The sequence below is a fragment of the Bos indicus genome, chromosome 1 (genome assembly GCF_029378745.1).
Source record: "Bos indicus isolate NIAB-ARS_2022 breed Sahiwal x Tharparkar chromosome 1, NIAB-ARS_B.indTharparkar_mat_pri_1.0, whole genome shotgun sequence".
NCBI classification, from domain to species: domain Eukaryota; kingdom Metazoa; phylum Chordata; class Mammalia; order Artiodactyla; family Bovidae; genus Bos; species Bos indicus.
This window is the reverse complement of record NC_091760.1, coordinates 149,992,206-150,010,569: the sequence shown is the minus strand read 5'-3', so window position 1 is coordinate 150,010,569 and position 18,364 is coordinate 149,992,206. Positions and strand designations below refer to the sequence as shown.

General features: G+C 39.1%; 1 protein-coding gene across 5 annotated transcripts in view; it reads right to left on the bottom strand.

Annotated features, from left to right (window-relative positions):
* The window catches only part of DYRK1A (dual specificity tyrosine phosphorylation regulated kinase 1A), a 145,452-nt gene that overhangs the window by 25,651 nt on the left and 101,437 nt on the right, over positions 1-18,364 (bottom strand). For 4 of the 5 annotated variants that reach the window (XM_070796846.1, XM_070796841.1, XM_070796854.1 and 1 more), the window contains 6 exons: positions 17,778-17,974; positions 12,775-12,894; positions 10,665-10,853; positions 7,266-7,413; positions 3,058-3,344; positions 359-505 (listed from right to left, as the gene is read on the bottom strand). In XM_070796846.1, coding sequence (XP_070652947.1) covers positions 359-505; positions 3,058-3,344; positions 7,266-7,413; positions 10,665-10,853; positions 12,775-12,894; positions 17,778-17,974 — 1,088 coding nt within the window. The remainder of the gene's footprint in view (positions 1-358; positions 506-3,057; positions 3,345-7,265; positions 7,414-10,664; positions 10,854-12,774; positions 12,895-17,777; positions 17,975-18,364) is intronic. The other variant, XM_019964202.2, reaches the window with a different exon arrangement.

Here is an 18,364-nt window from a genome sequence, read left to right as displayed (position 1 = left end):
TTAATACTTTAATTCCACGTCATACTCTCAAAATTTACAGTGTTTTTAGGATGGTTCCTCATTTCATCACTATTATCTTTTTCTGTTATTATACTTAAAATCTATAAAATTTATACCGAAAGACTTAACATTTTCTAATGTAATTTACTATTCCCCTTCACTGGTAGATTTAAAGATCTCACTTCCCATCTCATAATTCTAAACTCACCATTATATAATTGAAATAATTTTAAATGGATAAATTAAGTTTAAAAGACCAAACACTTGAATGATTTAGGTTGATAAACAGAAACGTTTTCCTAAAGAACAATTTCCAGGTTATACTGTAAGAGATTAAAAGCAAAAAGAAATCATGTACCTCATTGGCTCCACTGAACAGAGGCTCTCCAGTGTGCATTTCAACCAAAATACACCCGAGGGACCACATGTCAATAGCAAGGTCGTAAGGCATTCCCAGTAGCACCTCTGGAGACCGATAAAAGCGACTCTGAATATACTGGTATATCTGAAATATATTTCAATAACAGTTTCTGTTTAATTGTAGTCAATACTGTATGAAGAACACAAGTCTAACATGAACAGAAAAAACTGGGTTATCAGTAATGTTTACTGATTTCAACATTTGACTATGAATAGTGTTTTAAAGAACTAAATGTTTCAAGGGAGTGGTAACTCTAAGACTCTGAAATGCAAAATGTGCATATACAAAAAATTCAAGCCCTTTATTTAGTTCAGTCCTAACAGGTACTCAAGATATATCCTAAAACAATAATGCCTTATTAGAAGAAAATATGATTGAGAACAACTTATTTCCCTATTAACTACTCTTCGCTGCTGTGGCTACCATTAATTTAACAGCTAAATTATATTTAAATTAACTTAAAGAATGAAATTTCTTCAGGTTAATTCAAAGCATTAAGAGTCAAACTCAGTACAATGTAATTGAAAATTCAGACATCTGTATTGTACTAGTCTCACAGATAAACCTAGAAACAGAGCCATGCAAAGATTCAACTGGGGGTCATTTCTGACTAATCGCTTCTTTACCCCATCCTCCTCCATCCATCATAAGACTTCTTAGAAAAAGAAAATCTTGAAATGGATTATTTGCAATGGAATAATCTGAGAATGTCTTCAGAGATCAATTCATCTTCACTTGTCCATTTAAAATTTGTATCCAGAAATATCACAAAAGCAAAGACAGCTTTATATTAAAAGGGAGAAAACAAAACAACACCCTGCTAACTAGACTACCTAACTTAATACTCAAACCCGGCAGCCAGTGGCATGAAGATGCTTTCTCAGAAAGCTGCTGGGGCCCGCCCCAAACTCCAGCCGAACCTCGGAGAATCATCTCATGACCCCACAAGCAGGTCAACCCGACCTTAAGGCCTTTTCGAAGTGAAGAAAGTCTAACTGAAAGGGACCAGGAAGAAGAAGTACACTACCCAGTTTTTAGAAGCCAAGAGCACCCTGAAGCCCCAAAGACAAGCTACTGCTGAGACTCGTGTTTCCCAGCTTGTGAAAGAATCCTGCCACCCGCCTAACCAGCTGGCGATGTGCAGAGCAGGAGTGGGCTATCCGCAAGGCTGCACCCTGCTACCCCCTGACGCTGAGCCAGCAGGCCTGGAGGAGGCCCACTGCATGTCTGTTTTGGAAATGACTTCCCACGGGATTCTGACAGTCACATATTGGGTTGGCCAAAAATTTCGCTCGGGTTTTTCCAAGCATCTTATGGAAAAACCGGAACAACCTTTTGGCCAACCCAATAATTAAAAAGTCACTGAGCTAAAGGTATAGTTGTCTCCTGCTAATAGTGTTTGATATTAGCATAGAATATACGACTTGGTTCAAAAAGGAAAAAATTTTGCAAGCCTTAAAATCTATTCAAATGATTCAATATAGGCACATATTTTCCATTTATAATATACTCTCTTATTAACAACTACAAGCATCTCTTGATTTTCAGAGGCACTGAAACTGCAAACTTTGCTTCCTATTCCTTCCATTTTTAAAAATTACTTTAATGCAGCATTTGCTACCATAATTGGCAGGAAATAACAAAAGGACAATCCTGTTAACTGGTCATAAACCTTCATAATTAAATTAACCTAGTTTATTTAAAAGCTAGAATAAAGTTGGACAAGACAGAAAATGTCACTAATTTGGAAAAACAAGAAATGGAAACCCAATATGAAACACTAATATCTGAAAGTCAGTTATGTTTTTACCTTTAAAAAAAAAAAAAAAAGAAAAAGAGATGCAATTTCAATATCTACAAGTAAATAGGAACATTTTAAATAAAGTATCAAATAGTGATCCTAGCTGGTTTCAAAAAGAGAACAACCTACAACTTTTGTTTCATATGCAAAACAGAGTAGTTTTCATAATGCTAGAAAGAAGAGAGGGAAACTTGCTTTCCCAAATCAACTAAACCTAAATCTACTTATTGCTATGGACATGTTTGCTTTTAGCACCCAAAAACAAAAAATTAGTTTGTTTACCACAAACTAATATGTCCACTGGGCTTCCCTCGTAGCTCAGTTGGTAAAGAATATGCCTGCAATGCAGGAGACCCAGGTTCAATCCCTGGGTTGGGAAGATCCCCTGGAGAAGAAAATGGCAACCCACTCCAGTATTCTTGCCTGGAGAATCCCAGGGACAGAGAAGCCTAGCAGGCTACAGTCCATGGGGTTGCAAGAGTCGGACACAACTTAGCAACTAAACCAAACCAATATGTCCATTAGCTTGGACACACGTCATAATTTATATCCATCCTGTTTTCTCAGGATGGATAGAAATTATATCCTTTTAGCACACACATAATTTAACATAAACTTTGAAAAACAAATACCTTCTAATTCAAAGTATTACTATCAATGTTTGCATTTAAAAAAGGATTTCCCAGAATAGGTATCAACACAGGTGATTCAAGATTTAAAGATAACAACCCTGTAATTACCTTCAAATTGTATACAGATTAGTAAGATTTCAATATCTACTTACGCTGTTTTACCTAATTCTAACTTTAAATCACAAGTTATGAAATATACTTACCCTCTGCCCCAACTGACAAGAACTGCCAAAGTCAACAATCTTGATTGCACTGCGTTTAGGGTTACAAAGAAGGATATTCTCCGGTTTTAGGTCACAGTGAATGATACTAAGTTCTGGAGTCGCAAGGAAAAGCAGTGCAGTGCACATCTGTTGTGCAAACTTTCGTGTTAGGTTCAAGGAGACACCTCGAAAATTGGTGTTCCTCAGCAAGTCGTAGAGGTTGTAGGACAGCATTTCAAAAACTAAACAGAGATGGTTTCGAAACATAAAGTGGCGTTTTAAATGCACTGTAAGAGAACAAAAAGTTTCATTTTAAATTATACATACCAAAAAAAAAAAGTGAGAATAACACATAGGTGAATTCTACAATACTCTATAAAATGTCAATGTCAAATGCAAGGTTTATCAAATTAAAATTAGGAGATAAGCATTCCGCAGTAAGCAGCACATTCTTTCAGCAGTTAAGAATATTGAAACTGGACATCTGCTGAATCCGCCAATAAGCAATGTAATGTAAGAAGTCCCACCAAAATGCCTAAGTCAGGTCTGAAAACACAAGCAGTAAACTTACATGCAGTACTGTGAATAATAATTTTATCCTCACATGTAAGAGAAAACACTTTTGACTTCCTGAGACCCCTACACCTCATGACTTATTCTAAGCTCCACCCGCTGGGATGTCCAGCCTGTGACAATGCTATACACGGCAGACCTCTCTGGGAAGGCTTTGATATACATATACACAACCTGCTCTGCTAAGCCTTACGATTTCACCAATAATTTTCTAAAACAATTGTCAAAGGAAGACATTTTTTTTTTTTAGGCAAATACAGCAAAGGCTTTGAAATCATGTTGTAAGGTACTAAGAGTTCATAATCAATGTATTTGATTACATTCATCAAACTGGTACATAGGATTCTTATCCAAGATTGAAGCTTTGGGGAAATTTCAAAATAAAGCTCCATCACAAGAAATTATGAGTAGGCTTAGGAATGGGGAAAGTATAGAATACATTACTTGGTATCACTACTGACCTTCTTTAAAGGCTTAATAGTCAATAAACCGCTTTGAAAAGTTGTGCTGTTAACTATTGGAGAAGGCAATGGCACCCCACTCCAGTACTCCTGCCTGGAAAATCCAATGGATGGAGGAGCCTGGTAGGCTGCAGTCCATGGAGTTGCTAAGAGTCGGACACGACTGAGCGACTTCACTTTCACTTTTCACTTTCACGCATTGGAGAAGGAAATGGCAACCCACTCCAGTGTTCTTGCCTGGAGAATCCCAGGGACGGGGGAGCCTGGTGGGCCGCCGTCTATGGGGTCACACAGAGTCGGACACGACTGAAGCGACTTAGCAGCGGCAGTAGCAGCAGCTGTTAAGTATTAACGCTAACTGCACACCAGAGGAAGTCACTGCCCTCCAGCAGCACAGCTCTCACATCTACCAAACTGAGCACCTGTAACTCAGCTGAGATGACATAAAACCACCATCTGTCAAGGCTACCTCCATCTTGGCCTTTGAGTATAACTTAAACAGAGGTTTCTCTACAGCTCTATCTGGAATAACCACGGCATTACTCAGTACCTAGGTCCTGAGAACAGGGATACCTGTGCTGTCCTGGTGGTAGACCTGAACTGCCTCCCTGAGAGCTCACCATTCTTGTTTTTAGATCATTCCTGACACAAATGATTGCAAGTCGGGATAACACAATACAACAACTACCACAGCTCTATAGGAGTCCACAGTACCACTCAATGCTCAGCCACTGTTACATAAGAATGTCTAATATCTGCTCTTAATTACTGAGTTCACAGGTTTAAAATGAAGAACACAGCTTCACGTGACATAAGATACCCCAGAGACATGGTCCAAGTAACAGTTTTGATCCAATTAAGCAGCGGCCACTAAAGGGATGCAAAAGGTAACTGATGTCAGAATTCAAATGTGACTATGAAAATCCCTCTAAGAAGCTATGATCAGAATATTCTTCTGATGGAAGATCAATCCACTCAATTCCACTGATTCATCATTCACTTACTGAATAAATGTGCTGAGCACTAAAGACATTGTCAAAGGAAGCTCAAATACAAATATGTATGTTCAGTTTTTGGGGAAAATGGAGGGTTGGCAGGATTTTGTTTTAGACCTAAACTGAATGCTTTTTTAACTAGACCATGGCTGGTAGCAAATAACCCAGATCCTGCAATCACTGAAGTCAGTTTATTAAAAACAAAAATAGTAATTATTATAAGTTAACCAAGTAGCTAATATTTTGTGTTTTCTTTCAATAAAGCAGAAATACATAATTATAGTGATGCTATCAACATTTTCTCTACTACTTAAGCAAAACTTCAAAATAAACACACAAGAGTGAGGAAGAAGAGGGGAGTTATGTTCAAAGACCGTAAGTCAAGCACCCTTAGAATGTCCTTCCCAGCATCCTATGCCCCTTGAACGGAAAAGCGCCCACCTTACGCTAAATACAATGAGAGTGAACAACAAACATGCAATGAATGTGAGAAGAAAGGATTTTAAACACAACGTTATTACTATGGGTTATATCAGATATCTACAAAGACAATAAGAAAGAAAAAAATAGTATAAGCTCATTTATTATGTCAATGGGGAGTGAAGGATGTTCCATAAATGAAATCTATCTGAATCATACACCTTTAAACATCAATTTTTTTGTTTCTATTATTTTGGGAGGACTAAAGAAACATAATGTTCTCTCTTTATTTCTTAAACAAGAGTCTGCTAATAAAACTTAACCTCGTGCTTATCAGGTAAAGCTAGCATTTCTGACGTGAGTTGCTGCTGCTGCTACTGCTGCTAAGTTGCTTCAGCAGTGTCCGGCTCTGTGCAACCCCACAGACAGCGGCCCACCAGGCTCCGCCACCCCTGGGATTCTCCAGGCAAGAATACTGGAGTGGGCTGCCATTTCCTTCTCCAATGTAGGAAAGTGAAAAGTGAAAGTGAAGTTGCTCAGTCGTGTCCGACTCTTCGTGACCCCATGGACTGCAGCCTACCAGGCTCCTCAGTCCATGGGATTTTCCAGGCAAGAGTACTGGAGTGGGGTGCCATTGCCTTCTCTGGATGTGAGTTGCTAATACACATCTGTTTTTTTTAAAGTCTGTAATTAATTGGTCCTAAAGTCTCTATTCATTGAAAGGACTGTTGCTGAAGCTAAAATGCTTTGGCCAACTGATACGAAGGGCCGACCCACTGGAAAACACCATGATGCTGGGAAAGACTGAAGGTAAAAGGAAAAGGAGGCGGCAGAAAATGATCAACTCAAAGGACATGAAATTGAGCAAACTCTGTGAGACAGTGGAGGACAGAGGAGCCTGGTGTGCTACAGTCCATGAGGTCACAGTCAGACAAGACTTAGCGACTGAACATGACTGGACAACAACAAAAGTCTCTATCTTAGAATGTATAATTAGAAGATGTTTCGCCCATATATCAATTGGCCCTAGACTTCACGGCTGCTGCTAAGTCGCTTCAGTCGTGTCCGACTCTGTGTGACCCCAGAGAGGGCAGGACTTCACCAGTTTCATAATTCTTCTGTCTCCCCTTTCGGTACTCAAAAGAAACACCACAGGATAAGGAAACAAACATAAGCTCTGCAGTTAGATCAAAGCAGATTAAGATTCTCACTCCAAGAACCCTGGAAATGTTACTCTTTGTACAAACAACCTGTAATATACGGATTCTACTATTAATGCCTCTGTACAGGACTGAAAAGCGTAAGGAACACAGCAGGAGTTCAAGAAATGAGGCTACTATTTCTCAAGAAGAGCCTGACACCTTGGTTCAGACATTCCAAAAATGGTTCTATAACCATTAACAACATAATCGCTCACTTCTAATTTCTGAGCTGTACTAGAATGATTAAAGTTAACAGAAAGAGAACTCTCTGGATAAACAAGCATCATGAAAGCAAACCAATGATGCTTGCAAGTTGAAAAACAAAAGACGTGACTCTCATTTGTTTCTACACTACATACACCTGGAATGCACATTCCCAAAGATTAAAAGATTACTGGTGTATTAAGTACCATATATAAATTGATGCCCTTCCAACCAAAATAACGGAACTTTTTATTCACTCACTTTAAGATAAAGTTAGCATTCTTCATACAAGAATACGCATAGCTCAAACCGGCGGTCTGAGTCGGCACGCTGCGCCCTGTCTGCCTGCTTACCTATGTAGTATTTCATTTCAGTGTCATGTTTGTTCATGAGCTCAAGAAGTCGCACTTCTATCTGGGCTTGATTCAGAAAAGCCTTCTTGTTCTTTATTATTTTAATGGCAACCCATTCCTGTTCCACACGATCATATGCCTTTACAACCTAAAAAAGAAAAAAATAAATATTTCATTAATGAACAATTTAACAGCTTGCAGCTCACCTTAACTGTACATTTATCTAGCACTTCCTCTGCCCTTCCTGAGAGAGACCCTACTCATTTCCATTCAGTAGCACCTATTCACTACTTTGTTATCTTAAATCAATTTTTCAAATGGGTTTCTTTCACATCCTTACAGTATTTTTAAACATCCACAGAACAACTTTCTTAAAATTAGACTATTTTCCTCCTTCAGAAGTAAATTATGACTCTTGACACGTACTTTGGTTTTTTTTTAACTTCTCACTAAATAGCATCGTTAAAACTATTCTTTTAATTTAAAAAAAAAAAAAAAAAAGCTGGCTTTAATTCCAAGCATATGTGTGAGATACTTAAAAGGTTTTAAGTTATCTGAAAAATGTAGATAACTTTCTAAATTTAAATTATATTCTCATAGATAAAAACTTAGACATATACCAGAAGAACTAGTTTATGCTTTAAAAGTGATAAATTACCAAGAAATAAGTTTAAAATGCCGTAATTAGGGGATTTTGAGTTTTAAAATGAGAATGAATGCTAAGGAAGCAGAATGGTCATGTGCAAATCACTATGCACATCTCTAGTTTAAAATTTTATTCATTTAAAACAAATTTCACACTCCTACAAATTTACACATAAATTATAAAATACATAGTTTAAAAACTGTATCTCTGCAAAGAGTTAATCTTATGTGTCTTTTAAATCAGAGGGACCCATGGAAACCTCTGACTGAGCGGGTCTGATATTCTTCTGTGTCACTGGCCGTGTAGACTGTCCCAGGAGCTGCAGTCTACTGCCCGGATCCCAATGGTCTCCAGGACAAAGGCCACTAACGGGGGCCCAACTATTCACTGACTTAGCAAATAGTTAGCCGGCTCAGTGCTAAAGCAATGTTTCCAACCCCGAATGACACATTCAGTAGGCTGTTTTCAAAAATACCAATGCTCAGAATCCAGTCACAGAGTCTGGTTTAATTGTTTGGAGCCCAGACACTGTCCTCCCTTCCCCCCGCCACCCCCTTGATCCCCGAAGCACCCTGAAGACTTCAACGTGCAACCAGGACTGCCGACCACTGCCTTAAGAAACGCAGCAGCCACTTCTCTGACGAGGATCTGGTAGAGAATTTAGTCTGACCCAGACAATACGGCAAACATGTCCTGACCCTGAACATACTCCAGCCTAGGAGAAAGGTATCAATCAGTCTGACCTGGTAAACTGGTTTGGATGTCAAAGAAGGCTATGTCGTCACAGGTTTGCTATGCTCATTTGATCTTAGGAAGCAAGAGTATGAGAAAATTAAAGTAAGGGGGAGGGAGAAGGTCACGGTGAGCTCAAAGACTGAGTACTGAAGGGAAACTAAGCTGAGTGAACAGGCAGCACGGCCACAGTTTTCACGGCGCACACCACAGAAGTCAGAGCAGCGTCCTGCAGAGAGGAACTGCCTGAACACCGGGGTAATTCTGAAGGTGGGGATGACAATCACTCTACCTAGGGTGTTCACAGCCTTACTTAAAAGGCAAGCCTCAGAAATGCCTTTCCTGAAACAGCTTGGGTAGAGAAAGCAGAAGTTGCTTCTGCCACAATGTTACAAGTGAAAGAAAGGGCGTCCCTGGTGGCTCAGAGGGTAAGGAATCCACCTACCAATGCAGGAGACTCAGGTTCAATCCCTGGGTTGGGAAGATCCTCTGGAGAAGGGAATGGCTACCCACTTGAGTATTCATGCCTGGAGAATCCCATGGACAGAGGAGCCTGGTGGGCTACAGTCCATGGGGTCACTTTCATAAAGTTAAAGTATTTATTTCATAAATACTTTCATAAAGAGGGACTCCCCCAGACACTGAGAATCCTGACTCAGGAGAAGAAGAGGTTACTCATCAAGGGGAAAGGCCCCAAACTACATATAATTACAGAAAGTCTCTGGAATTGTGGAAAGGGACAGACATGTTAGACACACAACACCAGGCCTGGCAGAGCCACACCAGAATTACAGACGTCTTCTAAGAACCTCAATCATATTTCCCTATAGGTCTAAGCTTGATCTGTCTGGGCCCAGAGCTGTGGCTGTTTTGCCCTAAGCATAATTAGACTAACACATGCTGAATTTTTCCTCACTGGTTGAAAAGAGGAATATTTTTGCTTTCCTGCAGAGCAGGAACAGATAACTAAGAGTATACAGGTTCCATAGTTTAAAAAACAAAAACAATCTCCAAAATAAAAAAAAAAAAAAAATCACCAAAAAAGCCACAAGAATTATTTGCACTGCAAACTAATAACTGACTCACTGCACAAAAGCTACAAGGCAAAGGAGACTGGGATTAACAGTAAATCAAACCTCAAACAAAACAGCTCTGTGACTTGATGACATGGGATGAGAGAAGGCAGGGAGACTTACAGATGGAAACAGCCAGGAGCCTCACAGCCAGATACAAACTTTTTAACAGGGCAAGGAGGGAGGTCTGGCAGCTCTGAGTCTGGGCACAGGTGAGGCAAGAGGCTAACACAGTTAAAGTCTGCGCTTCGTCCTGGGCAAGTGAGAGACGAGAGCCACAGGTGGAGAGAAGAGGCCAGGGACAAAGAGAAACACTAGGCCCACTGGAGTGCTCCCTTCACTCTTCCGGGCGGAAGCTGCCTGAAGGATCCCACCCATCGGAATGATGCCCATCACAGTACTAGCAACACTGATGCCACGAGGACTTAACAGGAGACCCTCTGTCCACTCAGAGAGGCCTGACGGAGTTGTAGGAGGAGCTGAGGACAAGCTCGGGGCCCAGCCCTGGGCGTCCAAGTCTCCAAGGTGAGAGGACACCTACGGAGGCAGCTGAAAATGGTCATTTGTTGCCCCCTTTTGAGGAGGAATATCAGGCAGGAAGGTAATTATCTCCAGCATACATCATGAAGAACCATCCAGAGACTAAAAGCCCAATGAAAGAGGCAATACTATCTGTTAGTGATTCAAATCTATCACTTAGTAAAATAACTACTTGGTAGCTATAGCAACTTTGTGAAACAAACAAACAAAAGTCTAATGGAGTTTTTATAGCTGATGCAGCTGATAATAGTTTTACTAACTTTAGAGAACTATAATAACCCAAATACTTACATATCCATTCTTTATATCTATTTACAAATATTAGGAGAGTTCTACTGAGAAAAGGCTATAATAACATGACTCACTGAGAAGTTCTCATTTATAAAATTCAGTAACTTGTTAGACTACCTGTCCAAAGGAACCTTTGCCTATTAAGGAGTCAATTTCGTAACGATCCATCCACTTTTCTCCGTTTTTTACAATATAATCATAGTTATCATCATCATAACCATCGTTGTAAACCTTCCGCTCCTTCTTATGACTAGAATCGTCTCCCTGGCCCTGTTGGTGTCTCCGCTTCTTTTTTGCATAGTAAACCTGTAATGAGAGAATCTAGTGTTAACTGTGTAATTAAAAATCATGAGGCATGGCGTGGCACCATATATATACATATATATCAAGAGTACATATGAGACAAATCTGCCGTCAGTAAGAAACTGATGAATTTTTATTCTATGGAACAAAAAAAAAAAAAAAATTTCTATAGTTGCTATCTGAATTACAGAGTAACACTAATATACATCAAATGAAAAACATCTATAGAAAAATTCACTTTAGAATTATACTGTTCATACGTTTTATAAAGAGGAGATATTAAGTGAGTAGGCCACAGTCTCCCATTCAAGAAAAGCAACAGGACCTGATTTACATTTATTTTTTAAACTAAGGTATAATTTACATTCAGTGAGCTAGTATAGATCTTAAGAGTGTATAATATAAGGAACTTTGGGAAAACGTATATGCTGATATAAACAACAAATGCTAACTGCACCCCCTTCTAGTCAATCCCAATTTTATATTTGATCCTAAAGCAAAAGATTTCAGAAATGAAAGGTGAAATGTATATGAACTGATATTTTACTAATATGGGAAGGGCCTCTGTGACAGGCCCGGCTTTGAGCTTATGACAACAAATTAACGAACACCAGTCAGGCCCCCTCCCCCCACACTAAAGGTCATAGAAGTTGTGGTTGATCACAGACTAAGTTATTTTCCTTGTATCTGTTTTTCTTATAAAACAGTTTCTAAGACTAGTAAAAAATAACAGGTGGACTAGGCAATAGTTCTAGTAGTTGGTAATTAATGAGGCAATAGTTCAAGTAATTGGTAACTAACTTTGAGGAAATGATAAATTACACTGTATAAAGCAACGTTAGAAAAACTAGTTTACCAGGTAACAGTTAAAAACAAGCTTCAACAAAGCTACTTAACAGTACTAGTTTATCAGATTATTTTCAGATGACCAAAAACTAGTTTGAAACATCTTTTAGAACATATAAATTGTAAACAAAATCCAACTTAGAAATGTTCCTCATTGAGTTCACTTCAATTTTATCTTGCCACATTGCCACAATAATACTGGCGTTAAACAGCACCAAACTGCTAAGAAATTTATACACACATAAGAACATCTTTTTAAATGGCTCTCAAACTGGCAGAAGATAAGTCTTTAATGTGAAAGTATGTAGGGCCCCATTGGAAGAGGAAAGAGAGCACAGGCGTGACCACCCATCTCCAGAAAAGCTCATTTAATTCACTACACAGCTAGAGTTGATGTTAGGAGTAAATAACAACCAAGCCAAAGGGCTAAAACACCAGAAAAATAATTTCTCAAAGTGAAGAGTCAAGTTGGAAGATGAGTAATTCACAGTGCTATGTTTTTTATCCTACTTAATCCCACCAAAAAGGCTTTCAGGTATCTTACAGTGAAAGGATACAGATTAAAAAAGAACACACATTAAAAAGAAAATTTTAAACCACACAGATATAGGTTTTATCAGATAAACTAGGCCAAACGCCTGTTAACTGAGCATTAAACACATATCAGAGCTTCCTGACATCTCTGGCAAAAGCAGAAACAGATACATAAAAATTGAAGCAAAATTCTGTAACATTTTCATGCTTTTACATTATCACTATTCCCTCCCTTTCCTCTGAAGTTTTGGAGAAGGGGTATTATAGAAATTATAACTCAGCATGTATTAAATACAGCTTTGAAAAAGAAGGGAAGTTACTCACAATTATCTTTTTACAGTTCTTGTTTATATAGCATCTTTCTTTTACACAATTATGATGCTTTTATCTATAAACCGCTAACTTACCAGTCTTCATAATCATCAATATGACAATCCTTGGGAATTAAAAGTAATTTTAATATGTTTAAACACACTAAAAAATAGCTTGTTTCCTCCACTCTATGGCGAGATAGACACTGTTATAACAAATCAATAGTTCTTACCTCATTAATATGCTTATATGTTTTGATCAAGTCAACAGAAAGTTTTCTCAGGGGAGCAGTAGCTGGATCACGGAAGGTTTGGGGCATCCGCCTCTGTAACATGACAATATCAGGCATCACCTTAAATAGACAGAGAAGACTAGCACTTTAACTATACTGTACTGGTATGAACTCCCTCTTCTGTAACCTGTGCATACGTATTGAAAACAAAACAGACATCCACATTAGAATACGAAACATTCTCTCTTGGTCATCTCTTTCAACCGGAATCCAATGAAGACAACCACTGCAACAAATAAATGAAATTAGCAAACAATATACCCCGCTGCGAAGCCTTCAATTTTGTTTCCCAAATTTAACGAGAGGATTACAGACATTCCCCTGGTCCAGGACACACGCAGAGGCTGCCCAGAAGGGCTTCTCCACTGTACAATCAGCCTAAGGGAAAATTTCTTCTGAATGGCTCCTCCAGCCTGCCCTGGCTCACAAAAGGCAGGCAGACCCCTTGCTCTGCACAGCGCCTGCTGGGAGCACAGCTGAAATCTGCTCTCGTGTCTTCAGGCTGACGGAGGAGATCCACCCTCCGCCTTAACACATCCAACTCCCCCTCCACACTCCCTCTGCCCACCCTGCACCGCACGTGCCACCACCTAAAATCCTGGTATACGTTTACTGGGTTACTGGTTTTAGTTTTTCTCCTCCTTCCACTCCTGGGAAAACGCCATATGGGGCAGACATAGCTGACCAATGCTGTATTCCCTCTGCCTACAACAGGAGAGACAGACTGTCTGAAACACAGGAGACATTTAATAAATATGTGATGAATAAACAAGAGAATCCATAACACCAATATCCCTATCTACGATTACACTAGCAGCTAACCACAAATAAATTCCAGAGAACACCTTAAAGCTAATGAAACCTTTTTAAAAACTCATTTTAACCACACTCCCAACACAAAGCTAACCCACGGCTCTTTCATCATCCAATAAGCAGTCAGGGTTCAACTGTGAGCCTCCTGCTAGATGGGGGATGGAATAGGAAACACAACCGTCCTTCAAACACAAACACAACACACCCAGAATTACTGCAACTGGCACACCAATGACCCTAGAGGGTGTGCCCACCCGAATCCTCTACCTCATCTCAAGCTTCAGCAAAGGGGTTCCCAGAGGGTCTTCCGTGACCAAAAGATCCTCCAAGGCAATTACAGACATCAAGGTACCCTCAGTCACCAGTCACCCTTGGGCTGCTGTCCAGCTCTCATAACAGACATACTAGCAAAACTACCGAGCTCCCGGGACAGCCTCTTTCAAAGGTACTCTAGTCAACCTGAGGGGCAGAGAGACACAAGACATCACAAGAGAAATGTCTGGAGTCTTGGGAAAACAAACCCACAATAAGCAAACAGAAGAGAAGACGGTTGTCAGGACGGAACAGCAAAGAACCCCATCCCTGCGGCATGAAGAGATGGCATGATCGTGGTGCTTACCTAGCTGTACTTCCTCTTTTTTTTCTATGAAACAAGTGGAAATTTCATTTGAGCCAAATGTGAGGATTACAACCTGGGAACAACAACTTAAGACACCAGAACTGTCCTGCCTCTGTAGTTTCTCTTAAACCAATATTAACATTAGTTTCCTCTGCATCTATACTCAAACCCTAAAAAGTTTTCTGCACTCAGTATGAGAGTGTGTGCTATGGGCTTGTCCTGTCACCAAACACTGCTCTCCTCTTCCACAACTAGCCAAACTGCCGACAAGGCCACGCCAATTAGCTAATTCTAAATACCTTACTTTTATGTACTCTGGCCACAGAAATTACTATTTCAGGGGCGTCTGTATGTATAAACCAGATGAATTCCACCCACAAAAAACTGGCCTTTAGATAAGACTGCATTTCACTGCTTGAGATGGTGCCTTGTACAGAGCAGGCACTCAAAATTCATTTCTACATGAATTTTAAAAAAACAAATTCATTTCTACAAACTAAACAACTCTTTCTTCACTAACTTTCATTGTAATTTCATGTTAAGTAACTATCTTCTGTTTTTCGCTACTGTGGTACAATAAGCACCAATACAGAATTAGAAAATAACTCGTCCAAATACACACTCAGTTATAAATCTATACTAAGACTCAAAGCTTCTGATGCTTTATCCACTTCCACCATCTCACAGTCACAAGGTCAGGAGAAGGTAATGTGGCCAGCTCCCTTCCTCCCTTCCACCGCTGGGCGAAAGCCCGTGGTGTCCACAGGAGCCAGGAGCCCCCAGCCTCCACACTCCCCCAGCATCCTCAACTGAAGAGGAAGCTGTGAGCTCCCCTCCCGTGGCCACAGCTCTCTGGCTCTGGAGGCCAAAGAAGCCTCATCCTGACGCTCCTGTCTGTGGAAAGACACAGATCACTCTCTCTCACATACACACACAAAGCAGGAGTTCACACCTCCTGCGTGGTAAGTTACAAGAGCTCAAACAATCTTCTTCCTTGAGAAGAGTCCATAGCGTTAAGTGCTAGGACTTCATTTAAAATTGATTTCTAGTTTAATAATACCTATTCCATCTATTTTGTTTATGTTTCCCTTATATTTTCATATGCAGTGGAGAATGAGAAACACTATGTCCTGTCTTTTTCGCTATTTTGAGAGCTATTAATAAACCCGAATAGCATATGCAAGACATACCCAGAATACACAGTTTAAGAACCATGAAAGGTACTCTGAAAACAGCCCAGAGAGAGACAGCATTCTAAACATCAATCACACTTGTCTACATTCACTTTTACTACATTTATCTTTTGATAAAACTGTGGTTAAACTTATATGAAATAAACTCACACAAGAAAGACTAACTACCAGAAACAACATGTTAAGTTAGTTCCTTTCAACTTACTTGTACAATAAATCTTATTTAAAAAGCACCAATAGGATGATTAGTAAGAAACAGTGGAAATCAAGTAACAAAATTAGAGAACCTTAGAGCTAGAAAGTACTCTGGTGGGCCCAGTCTAAGGTCCCAATCTTACATTCAAGGAACCGAGAGAAGGTTCAAGGTGACCTGACTCAAGTCCCTCAGCCAGCTCATGACAAGCCCTGAAGTCCATGTCTGATGCCTGGCAGACCAGGCCACATCAGTGCCTTTACACTTCAGTTACTAAATAAGCTTTTAATTACTTTAGTTACTTTTAGTTACTTTAAGCTTTTAGGTTCTGGGATTTCTGGAGTTTGGCAGAAGTATCTGGCTGAATATTATTACTTAAAAGATGGTCTTTTTTACATCATATGCATCTTCAAAAACATTTTACAGCTTAAAATGGAAATGCTAAGTAACTTATCTCTTACTGGAAAATAACCCTCAAGATGTCGGTTGTATCTAAAAATAGGTACTTTGCTAACTAAATTACCGACTACTATCATATAAACAAACAATAACTTTACAGGACTGGATGTTTTCCCTAGCCCTCCGCAGACGCCAAGTGTTAGAGCTGAACGAACACTGTGTGAGCAGCAGCGAGCCTGGCCTGAACCCAGGACTGCTTACAATCCTGGAGAAGGCACCAACGGGAGTTCAGGCCCTCCAGCTATAAAAGAGACTGAAAACAGGACGCCTGCCTGATAGGCTAATTTTGAACAAGGAGGAAAATGAATCCAAACGTAGTTTTTCCAAAGTGCAGTGTGAACAGATGACTGTGCTATTACTACTTTTTGGGTGTCCAGAGAATTTTCTTCTGGTGTACACAACACTTTCCAATTCTGACCAACTGCTCCAATTCTTAAACATACAACTTCTCAATTTACTGTATAAAACAAATTCTTACATCTTGCCATAATTTACCTTAGCATTTAACTGTGATTGTTATTACTGACATGCAGTGTCATTTTATAAATGCAAAGTCAGTTCAACTATGATCAAATCTTACTATAATATATACAAGGGGGTCCTCAAATAATGATGCTACTTAGGTGGGTCTATTCTAAGGTCCCAATCTTATACTCAAGGAACAGAAAGAAGGGTGCAGGAGACCTGACTTGAGTTCCACAGCAGATCACGAGTCAGGACCTGAAGTCCATGTTTCATGACCAGCAGACCATGCCATGTCAATGCACGGTAGCCAACAGCTCATTAAAACTGTGTGTTACTGAATTAGAAAAAAACACGTTTCCTCAAAAAATCCAGTATTAGAAGTACTTTGAAATTTTCTAAGTTTTTGTTTACATTAAAAGATCTAAACAGTGACAAACCAAATTCCTAAGTACATGGAAAAACGGTCATTTTAAACATACACTCAGTCTCAATAAGGAACGAGACTTTACCAGAACTATAGCTAGTTTGAAGAAAAAAAAAAAAACCTCCCCAAATCAAAAAATCAACATAGTGGATGCAGTTAAGTCAGGAAGATATTAAAAAGATACACTTATACACACATGCATGTATGTATATACATCCAGAGATGTCAGTATATTACATCTATTATAGCACTTTACACTATCCATCTTACATGAAATCACTGAATCTTTAGTCTAAGTGTTAAAATGAGAAGCACGGTTAATTTACATTTTTTCTTTTTAATTTTAATGAGTTTCATATTTAATTCTATAAAAGTATACTAAAGTAATTTCTAACAGTGGGAAGTTTGTGCTTTAAGTTTGCTATGATGGAATATGACTTGTTTTCCTATAACTTACATTTTTCTACCTAACTGCTTTCCCATAAAAACAGCTTTAAAGTTTTTTAATTTTAACTAATATTCTTTATTAGAAATAACTCCCCCTTCTCACTGCAGAATGAGAAAATTTGAATTAAAGTAAAATACACAGGGAAAAAGAAAAATATCCAACAAACTTTCAAATGCAAATTTCTCAACATCGTCTTTTTTGTCAATCTGGAATCCCCCGTCACATGCAAAACTGAAAAACATTAAGGCATTTTGCCTATTTACTATTTGATCATTTTGAGGAATAAATTACCATCCCAACAAATCATTAGGAATACATTGTGAACATACCTGGTTAGTTAGAGGTTGCTGAATCTGGTCAGAATAAGATAAGGCAGAAACCTGTTGGTCACTTATGTTTGGCTGGCGACGGTCACTGTACTGATGTGAATGGGGCATCTGTCCAGCCATCTGAAGGCCAGCAGCATGGAATGAAAATGACGGTGCAAGCCGAACAGATGAAGGTTTGCATGCTGAAGTCTCTCCTCCTGCAAGAAGATAACAAGTGTGGTTTAAAGGATGCACTCATATCCTGACGTTTCTATCTTTTGACCTATTGTTCTATAAATATTAAGTCTTTAAAAATGCAAACAAGGATATGATACTCAACATAACTGCTGTACAATAAACGGTACAAAACGTAACACTGATTCAAATGAGTACATATAAGCCTGTTTCAAGAGAAAACCTTAAGCAAATCTTTTTGTAAACTAGTGGAAATAACCTTTAATACTTACTTTTACATATTAGATCTTTATCAGTTAAGAACCGTAAGTCGCAAAAGTAATCTCTGAATTCCTGCAAAGGGCCTGACCAACAGATCAGCTCTTTAGAAATCGATTAAAAGGAACACTGCTGAGAGTCTGCTCTGCACCTGC